This window comes from Ceratotherium simum, chromosome 3, assembly GCF_057802395.1.
Source record: "Ceratotherium simum simum isolate JZ-2026a chromosome 3, ASM5780239v1, whole genome shotgun sequence".
Classification (NCBI taxonomy): Eukaryota; Metazoa; Chordata; class Mammalia; order Perissodactyla; family Rhinocerotidae; genus Ceratotherium; species Ceratotherium simum.
The window spans coordinates 68,319,518-68,339,105 of record NC_141902.1 but is presented as its reverse complement, the minus strand read 5'-3'; the positions used below and the strand labels follow the sequence as shown (position 1 = coordinate 68,339,105).

At 39.5% G+C, this 19,588-nt stretch overlaps 1 protein-coding gene across 1 annotated transcript in view; it reads left to right on the top strand.

The window, feature by feature from the left end:
* Positions 1 to 19,247, top strand: part of HMG20A (high mobility group 20A) — a 75,794-nt gene extending 56,547 nt beyond the window's left edge. Inside the window, exons 4-10 of the mRNA XM_087428735.1 lie at positions 231 to 443; positions 4,372 to 4,504; positions 5,679 to 5,710; positions 11,281 to 11,356; positions 12,061 to 12,276; positions 12,955 to 13,097; positions 16,781 to 19,247. Coding sequence (XP_087284861.1) covers positions 231 to 443; positions 4,372 to 4,504; positions 5,679 to 5,710; positions 11,281 to 11,356; positions 12,061 to 12,276; positions 12,955 to 13,091 — 807 coding nt within the window. The 3' untranslated portion in view covers positions 13,092 to 13,097; positions 16,781 to 19,247. The remainder of the gene's footprint in view (positions 1 to 230; positions 444 to 4,371; positions 4,505 to 5,678; positions 5,711 to 11,280; positions 11,357 to 12,060; positions 12,277 to 12,954; positions 13,098 to 16,780) is intronic.
* The last annotated feature ends 341 nt before the right edge of the window (positions 19,248 to 19,588 follow it).

Genomic DNA, 19,588 nt, shown 5'->3' with positions numbered 1-19,588 from the left:
CATGGCTTGACAAGTGGTGTGTCGGTGCGCGCCCAGGATCCGAACCAGCGAACCCTGGGCCACCGCAGTGGAGCGTGCGCACCTAACCGCTTGCGCCACTGGGCTGGCCCCGGAAAATACAACTCTTATCCTGTTTTGTTTGTTGGTGTTTATTGTTGTTGTGTTATTTGGGGGGATTTTTGTTGTTGTTGTAATTTGGTTTTTGGTTTTTTATTTTGTCTTGTTTGTAGCAAAGAAGTAAACGAGGAGGTTGGTCCAAAGGACGAAAGAGGAAGAAACCTCTTCGAGACAGCAATGCACCCAAATCCCCCCTTACAGGATATGTTCGGTTCATGAATGAGCGTCGAGAACAGCTTCGAGCAAAGAGACCAGAAGTCCCATTTCCAGAAATCACAAGGATGTTAGGCAATGAATGGAGTAAACTGCCTCCTGAGGAGAAACAGGTAATTGTTCCTCTTCCGGACTCTTTGCTTGGTTTCCATTATGTCTTTTTTTTTTTTTTTTAAGATTTTATTTATTTATTTATTTTCCCCCCAAAGCCCCAGTAGATAGTTGTATGTCATAGCTGCACATCCTTCTAGTTGTTGTATGTGGGACGCGGCCTCAGCATGGCCAGAGAAGCGGTGCGTCGGTGCGCCCCTGGGATCCGAACCCAGAGCGCCAGTACCGGAGCGCGTGCACTTAACCACTAAGCCACGGGGCCGGCCCTCCATTATGTCTTAAAAATAACTTTTGGGGCCGTCCTGGTGGTGCAAGTGGTTATGTGCGCATGCTCCGCTGCGGCAGCCTGGGGTTTGCCGGTTCGGATCCCAGCCGCGCACTGACGCACCGCTTGTCAAGGCATACTCTGGCGGCATCCCATATAAAGTGGAGGAAGATGGGCATGGATGTTAGCCCAGGGCCAGTCTTCCTCAGCAAAAAAAAAAAAAAAAGAGGATTGGCAGATGTTAGCTCAGGGCCGATCTTCCTCACAAAAAAAATAAATAAATAAAAAATAAAAATCACTTTTGTTAGAAAAGCAAAGAGGACAGACCAGTTGATTCTTCAATTTTGTCATGGTGCCTAGGAGACCAGAATAGTAGGGTCCTCCATAGCTCTTTTCTCTAGCACAGTGGTTTGTACACTCTTTCAGTGTCTGCTTGCAGGGGTGTGAGCAGGAGGGACTCTAGGACCCCCCTCCACCAAAGCAGCTCTGCTTGTATTTATGTGCTGAGAGTTCACATTAGATTTTTGTAAAAAGCGGTTCAATATTAAGAAATTAAGAAATCTATCAACATAATTTATTCCACCGAGTTAAATGAGAAAAGGTCATTTGATAAAATTCTACTAGTCACATAAGATTTTTGTTTAAGAAAAAGGTTTTACTGCTTTAATAAATTTTTTAACTAGAATTTTGGCAAATTTAACCTACTATGGAAATAAAGCAAGAACTACTTGAATTCTTTCTCCTGTAAGACAGAAACTAACCCTATTGCCAAACTGTAACAAATTCATTTGTTAGAGAGATTTGGGAGGAATTGAGGACAAGATAGCCGTGAACTGGTTGAAATGCCAGGAAAGCAGAGTGATGGTAATGATTGTGGGAGTGGCTTTGGGTTAAAAGTTCCCAGCATTGTCAGCATCTGAAAGATATCTATATTTCTTTTATGTCTTATACTGTTTTATGACTTAACGCTTTTTAAAAAAGATTCCAAAGACTAAAACCAAATTGAAAAATACTCAGGAATTAACTGAATTCAAAAAATTTCAAAGAGATCAGATTAAGTTGCAACTTGAAGCTCTGTGTTTGTGGTAGCAGACTAATCGAAAGCAGTGCATATCATCCATTGTTTTAGCTCCAACATATAAAGGGATCATGAGCTGCACGTACTAGTTACTCTTTTCTTTTTAATTTTTTTATTTCAAAATTAATACATGCTCATAGTTTAAAATTTTTTCCGACAATACAGAAATGTATAAAGAAAAAAACAAAATTAACAATAATCTCCAGGGATAACCACTGTTAAGTAGGTAGGACAAGGGTTTGTGTGTCTGTTTTCGTTTTTTTAACCTTTTATTTGAAAATAATTTCAAATGTACGAAAAGTTACATAGAATGGTACAAAGAACACCCAAATAGCCTTTACCTAGATTCACCTATTGTTAACACATTTTATCCCATTTCTCTGTTTGCCTGCGTGCTCATACTCTCCTGTGCAAGCCCGCTCGCGCTCTCGCCCTCTCTCGCCCTCGCTCTCTCTCCCTCTCCCTCTCCCTCCCTCTCCCTCCCTCTCCCTCCCTCTCCCCTCCCTCTCCCCTCCCTCTCCCCTCCCTCTGCCTCTCCCGCTCCCTCTCCAGCTGCCGCTCCCTCGCTCTCTCTCTCTCCCTCCCTCTCCCGCTCCCGCTCCCTCTCCCTCTCCCTCGCAAGGGCGCGCAGTTTTTTTCTGAATCGTTTGAGGGTCAGTTACATCTTGGCCCTTTACTCGTAAATATTTCAGAGTGTATTTCATAAGCATAGACATATTGTCTTACATAACCGTAGTATAGTTATCAACTTTATAGTTTTATATTAATATGATACTTTTGTCTGACCTACCATCCACATGCCAGTTTTGTCAGTTGACCTAACATCATTCCTCCATAACGTCTTCCTCCTCCAGTTCAGATTCCAGTCTAGGGTCAGGTTTTGTGTTTAGTAGTCAAGTCTCTAGATTCCTTCATCTGGGATATTACCACAGCCTTTCTTTGTCTTTTACGACATTAATATTTTTTAAGAATACAATCCCTCCCTCTTCCTCCCCCTCCTTTTTGTTTACTTTTAACAGAACATTCCTCATTTTGTGTTTGATATTTCCTTGTGATTAGGTTGAGGTTATGCATCCTCAGTCAGAATACTGCATGGTGGTGGTGTGTCCTTCTCAGGGTATCACATATGCAGGCATACAATATCCTTTTATTCCTCATTGGTAATGTTAATTTTGCTCACTCGATAAAATTTTTTTCTTCTCCCTTATAATAAATTAATAAGCAGTCTATAGAGAGACAGTTTAAGAACTTGCAAATAGTTGGTTCCATATCAAAATTTCCCCCTAGATTTAGCATTCATTGATGACTTTTCCTTGATCTAATCTTTGCAGTGGTGGTTGCAAAATGATGATTTTTCAACTCTAGCATTCCTTCCACATTTACCAGTCAGCCCTCAACATTCTAATCTAAGCAAGAGCCCTCCTCCTCTCCTCATTTATATATTTATTTGTTTGTTATTTATTTATTATTGGTATGGGCATATGAATTTCTTTTTTTCCCAATGGTTTATAATTTATTACTGTACTTAAGTATTTTGGTACTTAAATTGTCCCAGATTTGGCCAGTTGGGTGTCTGCTACATCTGGCTTTTGTGTAGGATGAGGTTTTTTAACATAATTTCTGACTCTAGTTTGTGTTCATTTAGAAGCAGTCTTTTATACTTTATTTATAAAAACTCATTGATGAATGAAAACAACAAGATATTAGGGGCCATCCCAGTGGCCTAGTGGTTAAGTTTGGTGCACTCTGCTTCGGCAGCCCGGGTTCACAGGTTCATATCCTGGGTGCAGACCTACACCACTCATTAAGCCATGCTGTAGTGGTGACCCACATCCAAAATAGCAGAAGATCGGCACAGATGTTAGCTCAGGGCCAGTCTGTCTAAAGCAAAAAGAGGAAGATTGGCAACAGATGCTAGCTCAGATCCAATCTTCCTCTCTGAACAAAAAAAAAGGACAAGACATTAAACAAATTATCCTGGTAGATCAATGAACTTTGTTTAAATAATTCATAACACAAATCATGTAAATAAAGGCTCTCTCATAGTAGTCCATTTTAGGTCCAGAGGGTGAGGTCATTCTTTTTTATGTTTTTTGTGTCTTCCCAGCTTTAGTGCTCCACTCTTCTGGTTCTTAAAAGGCAATTGATTTATGAGATCATTCCTTCAGAAGGGGTTGGGGATAGAGAGACAAAGAGAAACAAAGTCTTTCCCCTGGGAAGACTAAATGTGCCTATGTGGTATTCAGTCGTCTTGAGGACTCTAGTGGCTATGTGGAGTTCTGTCTGTAGGATTAGAGGAATAATTATAATCATCTTCTTGTGAATTTTTTGTGAGAATAATCTCAATAGAACTTGTCTTCATTAAGTTAGAAAAGGCAATAAAAAGTTGAAATCACCTATTTCTTTTATAATTGAGAGATTCTATTTTATTCTATTCATGACTTTCTTTTAATTCTCCCTTAAACCTTATTCCCCATATACTTTTCTTTCCGTGTTCTAATTGTCCTCTGTTTTCTTCAAATAGTTCATTGATATTTTACTTAAATAAGATCTGTTTCTTGAAAATAATTCCACATTTCTTTCGTAGCGCTACCTTGATGAAGCAGATAGAGATAAGGAACGTTACATGAAGGAGCTGGAGCAGTATCAGAAGACCGAGGCCTACAAGGTCTTCAGCAGGAAAACCCAGGACCGTCAGAAAGGCAAATCTCACAGGCAAGGTATCAGAACCCAATGTATTTGTAGTTTCTTGTGCTTGGTGGAGTTTCACAAAGCCTACTATTAGAGTGATAAATATAAAAGATATGTTTCTATCATTTCTCTATTATACTACATTCGCTTACCAGTATCATCTTGGAATTTTATTAAAGTCACATCACTCTCATTTAGAAGCTTCAGTTGGGTTTCCATATCCAGTGTCAACAATTTGGCTTGTGCTCCAAGACCCCTTTTATTTGTCTGTGCTCTTTTTCTAATTCCCAATTTAGGCATTTCTCTGCCTGAAAACTAGTCTGTCTACTAAACTACATAACTGCCTTGCTTTAACACCTCTGGGCCTTGTGCCATTTGTCCCAGCCTCCAATGATCATCCTTTTCATTCATTCATTCATGTATGTGTGCATTCAAAACATATGTATTGAGCACCTCCTATTAATATCAGGCACTCACCTTGGCATTAAGGATGCAGTGGTGAACAAGATAGACAAGATCCCGGTATTTTTTTTTTTTTTTTTTGAGGAAGATCAGCCCTGAGCTAACATCCATGCTAATCCTCCTCTTTTTGCTGAGGAAGACCGGCCCTGAGCTAACATCTATGGCCAATCCTCCTCCTTTTTTTTTCCCTTTTTCTCCCCAAAGCCCCAGTAGATAGTTGTATGTCATAGGTGCACATCCTTGTAGTTGCTGTATGTGGGATGCTGCCTCAGCATGGCCGGACAAGCAGTGCATCGGTGCATGCCCAGGATCCGAACCTGGGCCACCAGTAGCGGAGTGCGCACACTTAACTGCTAAGCCACGGGGCCGGTCTAGTCTGTCATTCCTTAGCCGTTGCATCTTCTCCACCTTGGGCATCTTGCCTGCTAAACTATAATGTTGCACAAACTGCCTTTGGCATATGTTTCCTCTCTACCCTCCCACATTATTCTCCTCAAAGGTAAGAACTGTGTCTGCTGTTTCTCTTGTCTCTTGTCTAATTGTGTAACCTGTAAGTATGAGGTTCCTTTTAACTTTTGTTAACCAACTCATTAATGAAACCATGAGGGAAAATATACTATACTGTGAGAAAGCCTACATATACCAGCATTTTTTGTAGTTTGGCACAGTCATCTGCTTGGGTTTTTTATTGTTTTGTTTTGTTTTTCAGCTTAATGTTCTCTTATTCTTTCATATTTTTAGATGCAGCCAGACAGGCCACTCATGATCATGAGGTAATTAGCTTTCTGTCTACATATATATATTTATAATAATGTTGTTTGAAGTGCTAGTGGACTTTATTTTTTAGTGAATGGCAGAGTATTTCCTATCCCATAATTCAGACTGGGTGAGTAGCTTTAGCTCAAGGATTCTTAGCATATGGCAGACACTTATGTCGTGAGTCTGCCCTTGAACTACAGCCCCCAACTCCAGTCCTTTCTTGTGGTCCAAGAACTTTATTGGCTTTAAATGCTGAAGGTGGCTGGGATTTGGAATGAGATATAGAAATGAGGACTAGCTGAAAGCTATAACTTGGCCATAGTTCATCATCATCATCAAATACGTTACTCTGACTCTCAAAAAGTTGTTACTTAGGGAATCCAGTGTTTGGTTAAAATGAACTATTCAACTGCAGTGTTGACAGAGCACAGGTGACAATATCTTGGTTCCTGTGCCTCCTTTTCTCACTGGCACAAATGTGTTTACTGGCCTTTTCTGTTCCATTTGGTTCAACCCCATCAATAGGATTTAGGCCTCTGTTCCTGTTTGTGTGTATAGGATTTAGGCCTATGTGTGTTGGCTATGCTGCATAGAGAGCTTTAAATATATATGTAGCCTATGGTTAATATGGTTGTAAGAAAATAAAATTTGTGATAATCCCATACTTTAAAATGTTCAGTGACTCCTCATTGCTTACCAAATCACATTCCAACTGAGCAGAGTCTTGTGTAATTAAGTCCCAACTTCCCTTTCCAAATGCCTTAACTCTCATATTTCTCATATCTATCTTACGTACTTAAAAACCTTTACTGCTCACTGTCCTCCAGGTGCCCCTTCCTTCTCTGCCTTATGCCTGTGCTCATATTCTTCCTTTCTCAAGAATTCTTTCCCTCCCTCATCATCGTTTCCACCTCCATTCTGCCTCTCAAAATTCTAGTCATCCTTCAAACCCTATTTCAAGTTCCATTTCCTCCTTCAAGCTTTTCCTGTTTCCTCCAACTTCTTTTAACCCTCACAGCTCTCGGTATTTCTCTTATGCACTTAGCTGATCTGGCCTGGTGTTGAGGTTATTCAAGTGCTTCTGTTATTCACACTCCTGAATTGTAATTTCTTTGAAGGCATACATGGTCTAGTTTTCCTCTTGTACCCAACCCCGTAACACCTAGCATGACACCCCTGCCTTGAGGATGTCTTCCGTAAATACTTATTTATTTTTATACAAAACCTATTTGTTGAAATAACACTGGAAATTTACACAAAAAGAATTTTCTTATGTACTCTTTTGCAGGTATTTGATTTATTACTAAATCAAGGAAATCATTTCTTCAAAACAATAACTTATTTATCTTGGGATTGTAGTTCTCATACCAAATTTCGTATTGGTGACCTTTAAAATATAGAGAAAACATTTAGATTCACAAGTCAAATAGATTTATATGAATTATAAAGTGAGAAGCATAGTAAATATTAACATTTTATTCTTCATATAAATCCTATATAAATGTAGTTATATGACATCTCTGTGCTCTAATTAGGATGAAACGTTATAAATATTTTTTTGCTTGAGTAACTGTGTGTATACTTTATATTTTAAATCATAATTGAATTGCGTTGCAGGCTTTCCATGTTGCCAGATACTTGTATAATTACTTATTTCTCCCTTCCTTTCTCCATGTGCCCACCCACCAATATCATGAAATTTCTGTACTTCTTTTTTTCCCTAATAAGCATCCTTTATAGCTTCTCTATCCTTAATGGTTACAAAATAGAATTTGGACAGTAATCTAAAATATTAGTTAGATCTCACGTTTTCTAGTCAATGACTCTATCACTATGAGTTTTGCTGGCCAAACCATATGTGGCATTTTGGTCTTCAGTAAAGTTGATAGTTGCAGTCAGAAAAGATTTAGTAGATTTAGTCAGTCACAGAAGCTGCTGCTAATGATTTGAGAAATGAGGCTCTTTATTAAAATACATAATTTAGTATGATATGAATTTCTATGATTTATGAAAAGGAATAAGTCTGTGTGATTCCCCTGTTTCAGGATTAGACACGTGTTAAACCAAACAAAAAAAAAAAGGAGAGAGTATGTAGAGAGCCAGCAGCAGTTTCTCAAATCTGTATACAGTAGACTCTGTAAATCTGTCTGTTGTATGCCCACATCAGAGTAAAGCGCTCTTAGTCAGGTTGTTGACCCTATTTATGTCCCTCACTGTATCAGTTTTTATTTTTCATTGAGTAATAGCTTTCCTAAACTAGGTAATTTCTAAGGAATTGTAATAAGAAAGAATGAGTTTGTCAGTTTTTAAACATAGTTACACAGTGATTTCCCTACATATAACTTCTCGGTATAATAGGAGTTCAAAAAACTAAGAAAGCACTATGAGTGAAAAGCAGACACAGAAGTCGCCATGGAAAGGAAGAACTGAATCAAGCATTAAAGATGACCCAGAGTTTGTGGGGGCCCCTCAGGGTGGGTACAATGGCTTGAGCAGAGTTATGAGTAAGTTAACAAAAGAGCAAGTATCTTGCAAAGTGCCTAAAACATCATGCTTATTTCCCTTTACTTATTTTCTTAGGAGTAAAATGACAAATGTAAGAGAATAATCTTCAAGCTCACTTCAAAATACTAAGACCTCAGAAATCCTCTCAACTGACCCCCTCATTTTGCTGCTGAGGAAAGTGACTTGCCTAAGACAGCAAAGAACTTCCCCAGCATCACTTATTGAGTTGGTTAGAGGCAGAAGTGTGACTGAAACCCAGGCCTCTGTGTCCCAGTCTGGCATTCTTGGCAGCACATGCCATGCTGTATGGAATGAACTAAACAGTGTTGAAAGTTAAAATGGGCCTGGTTGCCTGAGATGTCAGCAAAATTTGTTGCTAGTTAAGACAGAAATGATTTGATTTGTGTATAGTAAAGAAACCTGTTGTGTTCCTAAATGGAATTTGGATTCCTAAGACATTGTTACCAAGGCAGGTACTGGAGAGTGCACATTAGAGCTAAAGAAATGCTGACCTGAAATCATTCAAGCCATTCTGCATAGCATTGGGGCACTTTAGCCTGGTACACAGTATTAAGAGTATTCCCTACAGTAACGGGCACTTGAGAGAAGCATATCACACTCTATGAAATTCTGGCCCTGAGCCTAGATCACAGCAAAAGAGGTTCGGTTCAAAAGGACCTGTGTTCTCTTACCCTCTGCTCAATACATAGAATGAAAAACCAAAGTGAAGAGTATTCTTGCTCCTCTCAAATCAAAAGCCAGCCCACTAGACCCAGCTAGTGTTACTCTCAAGAATGTGTCTACACCTTATGTGAGGAGTAAGGTAGAAACAGTAATTTTGTTTCTCTTTTAATTTATGAGAAATGACAAAATAACACTCAGCCTGAACAAATTAGCCCCTTTCAATGAAGAGGTAACGAAATCCTAGTGATTTTAATCCCTTGAGCAATACTTGGAGCAGTTTAAGTATATACAAGCCCCCAGGAGGATTCTCTCCATGCTGAGTGATGTACTCAGTAATGGAAGAGTGCTGATGGTTTTTATTACCACTTTTCCTTTAAGTAGAATTTCTCTGTTGCCTTCCAGAGACTGAACAGTTTCATTTAATTGCTTTGGTGTTTCTTATTCTTACTTATAATTCTTAATGAGAATTCTTATTCTTACTCTAAGAATCTGTTCCAAGGGGCAGTGTGTTAATGCACCTAACATGGTACAGTCCTCTGCCCTTATGTAGTTAGCTTGGTTTGGACTGCTCAGGCAAAGAAGGAAAGAGAATTACCTGTCTGAGGAGACTCAAGGCCTTGGAAAGAACTCTTGGTACCATGATAATGGGAGCCAGGCATCCTCACCTTCCCATCTAACTGGCAGATATTTAGACCTATGATTAGGTAACTGATCTCATATAAGCCTGTGTAGTTAAGGAGACTGGACAAGGTAGGATTATAAAGTCATAAGACTTTATCCTAAGTTATTTGTGGACTTAGGCTTATGTCCATGATGCCTTGTACATGTTGGAATTGTGTCATAAGTTTTCTGTTTTCCTGTAGCAACCCAGCAACCCAGTAACAGAGTTAAATCATATGGTAAGCCAGCAAAGTCAAGAGAAAGCCACTTTGAAATATGTCTAAGATCCTTTCTGGAACAGCCTTTCTTGCCCATTCATTACTTCTCTTTGAAACCCGCTAGCAACTGGCTCATGGTGGAGCTTTGTGTGTTGAAACTGGGGCTTTCAATGATAATTTTGTTATTTTTAAATTGTTTTGGGAAACTTTGCTTACTTTCTTTAAGAAGTGAAAGGGTAAAAATTAAGTGCTCTGAAAGTTTCCTCAGGTAAATACAGGTTTTCAAACTTCCATCTTAAATGTCTGTCTTGATCAGCTGCCATTGGCAGGAAGTTCACATAGCCCAGCCTCCTTGCAAGGCAGGCACCAATATGAAGACAGGAGCTTGGCTGTCAGAATTCCCTCATAGGCTGTTAGCTGCTTAGCCTTTTTACTGGGCACCAAATCATATGTGTATACAAAGATAAAAGACTGGTGGTAGCAAGAATAGGAAAGATACATTCTATCTCTGGCTTTAAACATGTTCGTATGGGAATATTTTCCAGATTTTTTTTTTTTTTTTTTACTGTTCTTTATGTTATAGAAGTTTTTGGATCTTCAGATTTCACTAGCAATTTCTTCAGTACTCATTTCCCACTGTTCTCTTTACCATCTTATATAGTGCAAGATTTTAAACACTGTGCCAAGACACTTGTAATTTATATTCATAATGCTTTCAACTTCAAATTCATTGTAGAAATGGCAGCCAATGCATCTTGAAATATTGACTTTATTCTTAAGGATCATTGTAATATATTTTGCAGTAGTTTTGTGAGACTTTTATTTTTAATGGCTTATTGGTGAGTTAATTTTAGCTTTGTTATTCTCTTCTATCTCACATAATCCTTGGCTTTTTCATTTTTAGAGCCTACTTATTTCTGACTTCTTGATTTTGTTTGTTTTTCCTTTGTCTGAAGAAAGTCTAAAAGATCCCCAATTATAGGCTGTCCCTTGTAAATAAGTAAGGTAGAAGTACCAATGGAATACCATTATTATTTGCTAATGGATGGCAGCTCTCTGCTTAAAATTCTTATTGTCTACTCTGCAAATTTAGGTTGCATAGTCCTATCTCAGATAACGTTTTACATGCATAACCAACAGAAGCAACTGAAAAAACACCTAGAAATTGCCCTTCTCTATTCCTACCTCAGCCACTTTCACAACTATGTACTGTTGACTATTCAAAGCACAGAGCTAAGAAATGGCTTCCAAATTCTCCATTAGGGATTGTATGTAGGTTTGTTTTAAGGTTTCTCATTGCACAGCAGTTGTATGGCTGAGAGAACTGAATACTTAACCTGCTTGAGGTCTGTGAAAGTTTGGTTCCAATAAAAAGGTGAATACACAGCCTCACCTGGACTGATTGCTGCTCACTCCACTGTTTCTTTAAGGAAGACGTGACCATTGTGCCTTCAGGCACTGCTATTTAATTTAGCTTCTATTTAAGAATTAACTATTTTGTTATCCTTGATTCACAGAAAGAAACAGAGGTAAAGGAACGATCTGTTTTTGACATCCCTATATTTACAGAGGAATTCCTGAACCACAGCAAAGGTGATTACCAAAGTATCATTTTGTGTTCCTCAGGTCTGTGACAGGGGATTTCATTCTCAGAAGGAATTCATTGCTCAAAAGCAACGGTAGTGATATTCCAGACCCTAGGACTGGTCTGGAAGAAGAGAACTGCTTCTATTTCACTCTCTAGTAAACATAGCTACTCAAAGACCAGTGAAGGAAAGCTAGGCCAGTGTTGTCAAAGCTACTTTAGTTTCTGGATCAGAGGAAATAAATGTACATCACTAATTCAGTTGTTTTCGGACTCTGCCTGGAACCGTTTGTACAAATGAAAGCTTACCTGGGCATCCAAAATATAAAATAAGTAAGACCAAAGCTGACTCCATTGGAGTAAAGACGGGGACCCACATCTGTGCCTGCCCCATCTCCCTGGATCCTCCTGTGAAACCCCTCAGGCTTCTCATTGCCCAGTTTTTCAAAACCAAACAAACAAAAATACTGGGAATTGCAAGTGTTTCTTGCAATCTTAAGTATAGAACATGACCAGCTTTAAGAATTAAAACAGCTATAGGGAGCCAGGCATTTTATTGCTGAAATTGCTATCTGGAAGGTCATAATGAGAATAGAGAGATGAGGTGGGGTAGCTAATTAGAGGCAACTAAGCAGAACTTCCTTGTAAGAGTCACTAGGACTCCTCAGAGACTCCTGGTGCTACATGTGTTCTGTGGGGGGTGTGTCCTCAGCTCGGGAGGCAGAGCTCCGCCAGCTTCGCAAATCCAACATGGAGTTTGAGGAGAGGAATGCAGCCCTGCAAAAGCACGTGGAGAGCATGCGCACAGCAGTGGAGAAGCTGGAGGTGGATGTGATCCAAGAGCGGAGCCGCAACACGGTCTTGCAGCAGCACCTGGAGACCCTGCGGCAGGTGTTAACCAACAGCTTTGCCAGTATGCCCTTGCCTGGTAATGTCATCCCTACCTGAGCAGTTCAGTGGTGGGGTGACGGGGGAGGGTGCTGTGTGTGTTGGTGTTGGTGCAGTGAGGCTGAAGTCTCCCCCAAGAGGATCATCAGTAAAATAAGGGTTTTCTTCCTCGGAGTTTTCTGTGGGTCATATAATAGAATCACAGTATTGGCTAAAATGCAAAATTTTGGCTCTCTGGTCATTTAAATTTGTCTCCAATTATATTTTAATATAACCTGCTTTCCTTTCTATTAAGTTTAATTTGATATTCAGAACAATAGAAATAGTAATAAATCTTGAATAGAGCATTTTTCTTATGTATATTTGCTTGCTTTTTAATTTTGTTGTAATGGGAAGAGGAAAATGAACATGAGTATTTCTTATGTACTCTTTCCTGTTGAGGATAGTCACAGCAGAAAGCTGGGAGACTCTCTGCCTTTTGTTATATGTGGCCACACCTATATGCTATACAGCAATTATATAACCCATCTGTTTATTCAGAGTATGTGGATAAATTTCATTTATTTGAGGTCTAAAAGTTTCTCCTCTGAAATTAAAATCTTGTCTGTGGAGCAGACCACATTAGAGTCAGATTTCTTTTGTTGTGGATTCACTTAACTGTGTTATGGTTAAACTGAATGGAGGGATTTTCTTACTCTCTCTTCTTATCTTACTTCAGGAAGTGGAGAGACACCTACAGTGGACACCATTGACTCATATATGAACAGACTGCACAGTATTATTTTAGCTAACCCCCAAGACAATGAAAACTTCATAGCTACAGTTCGAGAAGTTGTAAACAGGCTTGATCGTTAGGGAATGGTGAGTGTTCACTGATATGATTCGTACATGCCAACATGTCACCAAAAATAAGATGGCATTAAACTTTATCAGTACTACTAAAACCCTGGACTTACATTGAATAAATGAGTTGGAGACTTACGATTCCTGTTGCTTGGTTGCTAAATGTAGTAAATAATGTTAGGAAACAGAATCAACATAGTTTCTTCTCATGCATGCCTCAGCATGGTTTAATGGGAAGAACATGGTTTTTGTGATTGGACCTCGGTTCTAGCTTTGTCACTTATTAGCTGTATTCCTGGGTGTTAGTTTCCCAAAGTTTTTGAAGATTGAGTGAGAAATGTAGAGGAAATCACCCCCAAAACAGCACTTAGAACAAAATACCAGACATACTTCGTTTTATTGCACTTTACAGATACTGTGTTTTTTACAAGACCCTCCACCAGCAAAAAGATTACTACTGACTGAAGGCTCACATAATGTTAGCATTTTTTAGCAATAAAGTATTTTTTAATTAAGGTGTGTACATTGTTTTTTTAGACATAATGCTATTGCACCCTGAGTAGACTACAGTATAGTGTAAACATAACTTTTATATGCACTGGGAAACCAAAAAGTCCATGTGACTTGCTTTATTGCAGTATTCACTTTATTGTGGTGGTCTGTAACCAAACCCGCAATATCTCTGAGGTATGCCTGTAAATATCATTTAACTGTTAATCTTCTTTTTCCCTGGAAAACATTAATGATAATTTACAACAGTAATCAACAAGACATTGTATGTATATAAGCCTACATAAGTAAGATGCCTTTCATTCACCACTCAATATCAGAGTGACTATTGTATGTTAAATGTTAATGTGGACTAATCTTACAGTGAAACAGTTAATGCTCTGATTAAATAGATTAAAAAATAAACTCTCAATAAGCAAAAAAGAGAGGAAAGAGAAAATACGCTTTTTAAAAATATATTCAACAAATTACTATTATGTGTTATGTCCTTTTAGAGGAGAAAAAAGTACATTTCCAGAAGGGATCTGCCCATGTAAACTTCTTGGTACTAATGGTCAGTCATCAAGTGTCATTTCTTAAATGGGGTTGGTATTTGTTCACTCAAATTCCTGAAGATAGGGTGCCCTTTAGTATGCCATCCCACAGCCCTTTGGTCTATCGATTAAAGTGTTCCATACGTGCAGACATACATTTAAACTGGGTGGAAATCTTAAGGTTGGACCATATGGTGAGGTGGCCATATATGGATACTAAAACAAGGGTGGACAGCAGGGTATGCTCCTTAGAATGGCCAGTCATGGGTTTGAATCTTTATTTGTCCTGTAGGTACATGAGCACACTCATGTATATCTTCATATTCTAGCATGGTTTGGACCTTGAACAACATGTATAAGAATAAATAGGGCCAGCCTCATGGCTTAGCGGTTGAGTGCGCGCGTTCCGCTACTGGTGGCCCAGGTTCAGATCCCGGGCGCGCACCGACGCACCGCTTCTCCGGCCATGCTGAGGCCGCGTCCCACATGCAGCAACTGGAAGGATATGCAGCTATGACATACAATTATCTACTGGGGCTTGGGGGGGGAGGGAGAATAAATAAAACCCATGATTCTTTGTCTAATGAGGCAACATCTGCTACCAGAGACAGAAGCAGTAGTCTTTATGCTTCTTGGTCATGCCCTTGGATGGTAACTGTACAAAGCAATTCATTATACTTTGGCCTCAGCCATAGTCTGATGGGGAAAGGATTACCATCCTTCTAGTGAGTAGCCAGATGGAACGGACCGTACTTCTAAGAGATGGCTGGACTCCCTGCAGAATAAAGAAGTGGCATTACTGCTGCTGTTTATGAAGGGAACAGCTTGTAAATCTAGGCCTGGGATTTTCAGGAGTTCATCATCCTTCTCATTTTCATACAGTGTTTTCAGTTAGCACTCTTGCAGGCTTGAAAAGAGAAAACTGGGAGAAACAGCATGGAAGATCGTGAAAAAACACAGTAATTGATAACATAGTGGCTCCTCATGCAGGAAGAGGGCAGTTATTGCAAGTTTTAAGCCAAAAGTGGTTTTCCATTTCAAGCATTTTGCCAGTAACACTCTCTTAAAGCTTTACTTATCTTAAGGATATAAACTATAGTATCTGCTTTCTGAGATGACTTTGAAAACCTAGAATGTTACCATTATCCTTGACTTTGACCTACAAATATTTTGCCCTTGAAAAAATAATACCTGAAAATGTGAACTTTTTTATTACTACAGATTCTTACAGTGTAGCCATGCAGACATAACTAAGAATGGATAGTTTCCCCACATCCCCTGAACTCTCAAATGAAACAATTATAAAGACTGTGATTAATAGTAGCTTGGCCTCATTATACAAATATGTGCAGAAAGCTACGCCTGATGTCCCCAGCATTCATGGTAAAATTAATTACTCTGACATGAGCTTGGCAAAGGTTTCATCCACTCTCAGGAGCCAGTGAGTGAAGGGAAACTAATGGTCTATAGTTCTAGAGAAGCATATTAGCTGGAAGGGACCTTTAGAAATTGCAGCGTTTTACATATAAAGAAACTGAGTCCCTAAGAGGTAAAATGTCTTGCCTGAAAATACCTGAGTAGATGAGTGCAGAATCCAGGGCTAGAAAACATATATCTCAACTCTGGTTCAGTGGAGTTTCTAAAACATTGCCAAAAGCAGGTGGGGGTAGGTGTAAGGGGAAGCGTTAAAAAATCTTGGAATGAGAGCATTAAGATAAATAGAAGGTAAATAAAAAAAATTACAATCTAGTAATTTTAATGTTACAAAATTTTGGTCAGCCCATTTAAAAAATTTTTTTATAGATATACAGTAGAAGAATGACCCCAGCTATCATCTTTCTTGCTGTGGCTAACTAGAACCTAGAGAAAAGTAGAGCTAGTAGGAAGCCATAGGGGCGATTTCATGTTGAGAGGTTTATGTAAACATGATAGTTTATATAAACAAAATCCATATGTTGCTTGATTTCAGTTGAACCAAGTGATAACTATTTGGCTGTTTTGTTTTGTTTTGTTTTTTGCTGAGGAAGATTCACCCTGAGCTAACATCCACTGCCAATCTTGCTCTTTTTATATGTGGGTTGCCACCATAGCATGGCCACTGACAGATGAGTGGTGTAGGTCCACACCTGGGAACTGAACCCAGGCCACTGGAGCTGGCCCTATTTGGCTGTTTAAGAATTGGGGAAAAAAAAATTTTCTTATGTGATTGCCTTTTTATCAATGAGAAAATTTATTGATCATATTCACACAATACATTCCTACATATGCAGAGAGCCTTAGATTTATACTTGAAGAAAATTGCTTTAACCAATTTTGACCATACATTCTTTGGACTAAAGTAGAGTACTAATTTTCCATCATCAGATTTGTCCCTGATCATTACTTTTCTGTTTTCAGCTAATGATTTTCCTACCTCCCCATCGTTGCTGAGCTGGAGCAAGGCCATGTTTATCAGTGAACTGTTATCTAAAACATCTCAGTGAGGTGGCCTGCTTGCAGTTTTCTGAGCTCTTTAGTTTACACACACCCTGCTCCTCACCTCAACCCTTCTGAAAATAGAACAAAGCATTTTTTGTAACCCATAGCCCTAGTCCTTTCTGATCAATGCTTACCTTTTTGGTATCTTCCCCCCACTCCCCCACCCCACCAATTCTACAGGTCTTAGAGCACCAAGATGTTCTGTAAGTGGTTTTACTTGTAAGGAATGAGAAGCCATCCATGGAAATTTGAACTGAGTGGAGGCAGAAAGGGAGTACAGCTTACTCTGCTTGTGAAACAACTATCAGTTATGAGTTAGATGCCTTCACTCCAGGAAGCCATATGAGGGAACAGCAAAAGGAACATGTATATGAACTTCCAATGGAATCGTCCTTGTGAAGCTTTGAAAGTGTACAACCACTCTCCCAAGTCTTCAGTTTCCCATCATCTCCATTTATGTTAAAGTGGATCTGCATCTGTTCTGCTGACTAGGCAACCCTGAGCCTGACATCTTCTGCGGCAGAAAGGAAGCCTTCTCGTTGTTCTACTTCAGACTGGATCCTTTTATTGTGGAGCTCCGGTTTTCTTACCTAGCTGTCACTTTTTTTTAATGCATTCGGGGGTTAATTTTTTATTCCCTTCACCCCCACCAAGATATACATCTCCATTTTCTGACCTCTAGGCTTCGTTGCTCAGCAGGGTTCTGAAGGAGAGTTTCTCTCATTGGACAGGCCCGGTCTTCTCCCATCATTGTCCTGCTGTGACTCCAAAGAAAGGAGCTTCTTGTTGACAGTGTCCCGTGGAGTGAGGCTGTGTTTCCCACCCCACACAGCTCTCAGTGGGTGCCAGCCCACATCGAGGCTTTGTGATTGCTGCCTTGAAGGAGAATGCTCTTTCCTTCCTCCTTGGTACTGCCTGCTGTGTTCTAAGCATTGCTCCTGCACAGAGCTGGCTTCCCAGCCCTGGCAAGGCTTCTCTGTTCCCATCTGTTGGCAATGTCTTGTGGAGCATTTTTGCTGAGAAAAGGTCATTGGTAAACAGGAGAGAATGGGAAAAGTAGTTTCTCATGTGGTATTGGAAAAAAAGAACCCAAGTTGATCATAAGTGAAAACTGAGGGAATGTCTGTCTGCTTTAGGTATACTGATCCACAGATACAGATAGGTGGAAATGTCATTGAAAATAGTCTCTTGAGCTGACAGAAAAGGGCACAGAGGAATTCTCATGTGCTTTGTCTTCCTTCTTTAGCTGTAACTGCAGAATCTATGTCAAAAAGGACAGGCTCCCCTTAGTCTTCCCCACCATTAGTAATTGATTTTTTTTTAACACCTAAAGGGAAGAGGGGTCCCTATTCTCACCTCAGGGTTTTTTTGTTTGTTTGTTTTGATGCTCTAGAGCACAAGGCTGATGGTTGCAGCTGAGATCTTTGGAACCAAAGCAGGGCCTGCTGAGCCCGTTGTCTAGGCACCATGCCACTGAAGGCAGGTAGAAGTGAGGCCTCCTCACGATATGCTCATGAGCCAGGGTGCAAGCCAGAAACCCCCTGTTACCTTGCTGCACCATCCTGTCTTCTCAGCATCTCCTTACCTGATTTTTTTGTTAGCCCAAAGGAAATAAAACAACAAAAAACGTTTTTTTAAATGTCTTATGTGAACACACATCAAATTTCCATGCACTGAAGCCCACATTCCACCACTTGGCAATTTTTTAGAATAAGAGCCCATCATTATCTATTGCTATAAATCTAGCCAATTTACCTGCTTTTCTGTATTTTCCTGTTTTTCTTGCTCTCATCTGCTGTTCCTGTCACTTCTCTCAGGCTCCTTGCCTGCTAAGTCCAAGCTACAACACACTGCCTATGGCAGAAGGACATTCAAGCCAGTTCTGAAAGTTTGTATCTGCCTCCTGCCAGATACTTTCTTTCCTTTCTTCCTTCCTCCTGATATTTCTCTCTGTTTCTCCTTTGTGTTAGTTTTGTGCAGCTTTGTTAGCAGTGCTGTTGACCAGGTAAGACGGTAACTCGGTCCAAAGATCATCATTCTCCTGACTCTAGATAAGACACCTGACATTGACTTGAAACATTTGCATATTCAGGAATGCACGAGATCTTGAGAGAGCACATAGTCTGAAATCATTTTCACAAAATAAGCAGCCTGCGTTTGAAATGCTGGCTCTCCCAGTAGCTACACACCTGACTCACTGGTGGCTGGGATTCAGTTGCCACAAAACTGTCAGGTTCTGTAAAGCAGGTCTGTGTCACCTCCTCTCTCCTCTGTGCCCAACCAGGAGGTGGTAAACGAGGTTACAGGCTAACACAATACCTAATTCATGTTTCCCAATAAACTTGTAGATATTACTGCACTTATGTTCTCAAGAAATAAGTTGTTGCCTATTCAGTGTTAACACATTTCTTTTCTTTCTTTTTATTAAAACACAAGGAGCAGCTGAGAAAAGTGAGACAAAGTGTTTTATTTCTGACAAAATTAAATTTTAGGGAAAAAAATGTGTACATGTGTTTGAAACTGTTGAAATGCCAAGTGTTCTGTACAAGTGTTTTTGTAATTAAACTTTTAGGTTTTTTTTGTTTTTTAAGAAGTCGATATGCTTGCTTGACATTTGCCTCATTAAAACTTTTCTATGTTGAATCCACTTGATTCAGTTTTACCTGCATTGTAATGAAAAAAAGTCCTACCTGTGCCTTTTTGTCTCAAAGACTTTGTCAACTCTACATTAATCATCATCTGTTATGCTTTTAAAACAGAAACACATTAATTTTACTAATTGCTTATTCAAAATGTGTCTCAGCCTGTTTGAGAATTCAGTTCTTTTAATGTACGTTGTAACGCTACAATGAGTTGTAATTCATTCTAATGTAGCAGTAGTATTCTGGAGGCAACTTGAAAGAAGTCTGATGTTTTTAAATTCAGTGACATCAGTCGCTTTGATAGGAGGACTGAAGACAGTCTTCAGTCTTCCTTTTGACAGAAGAA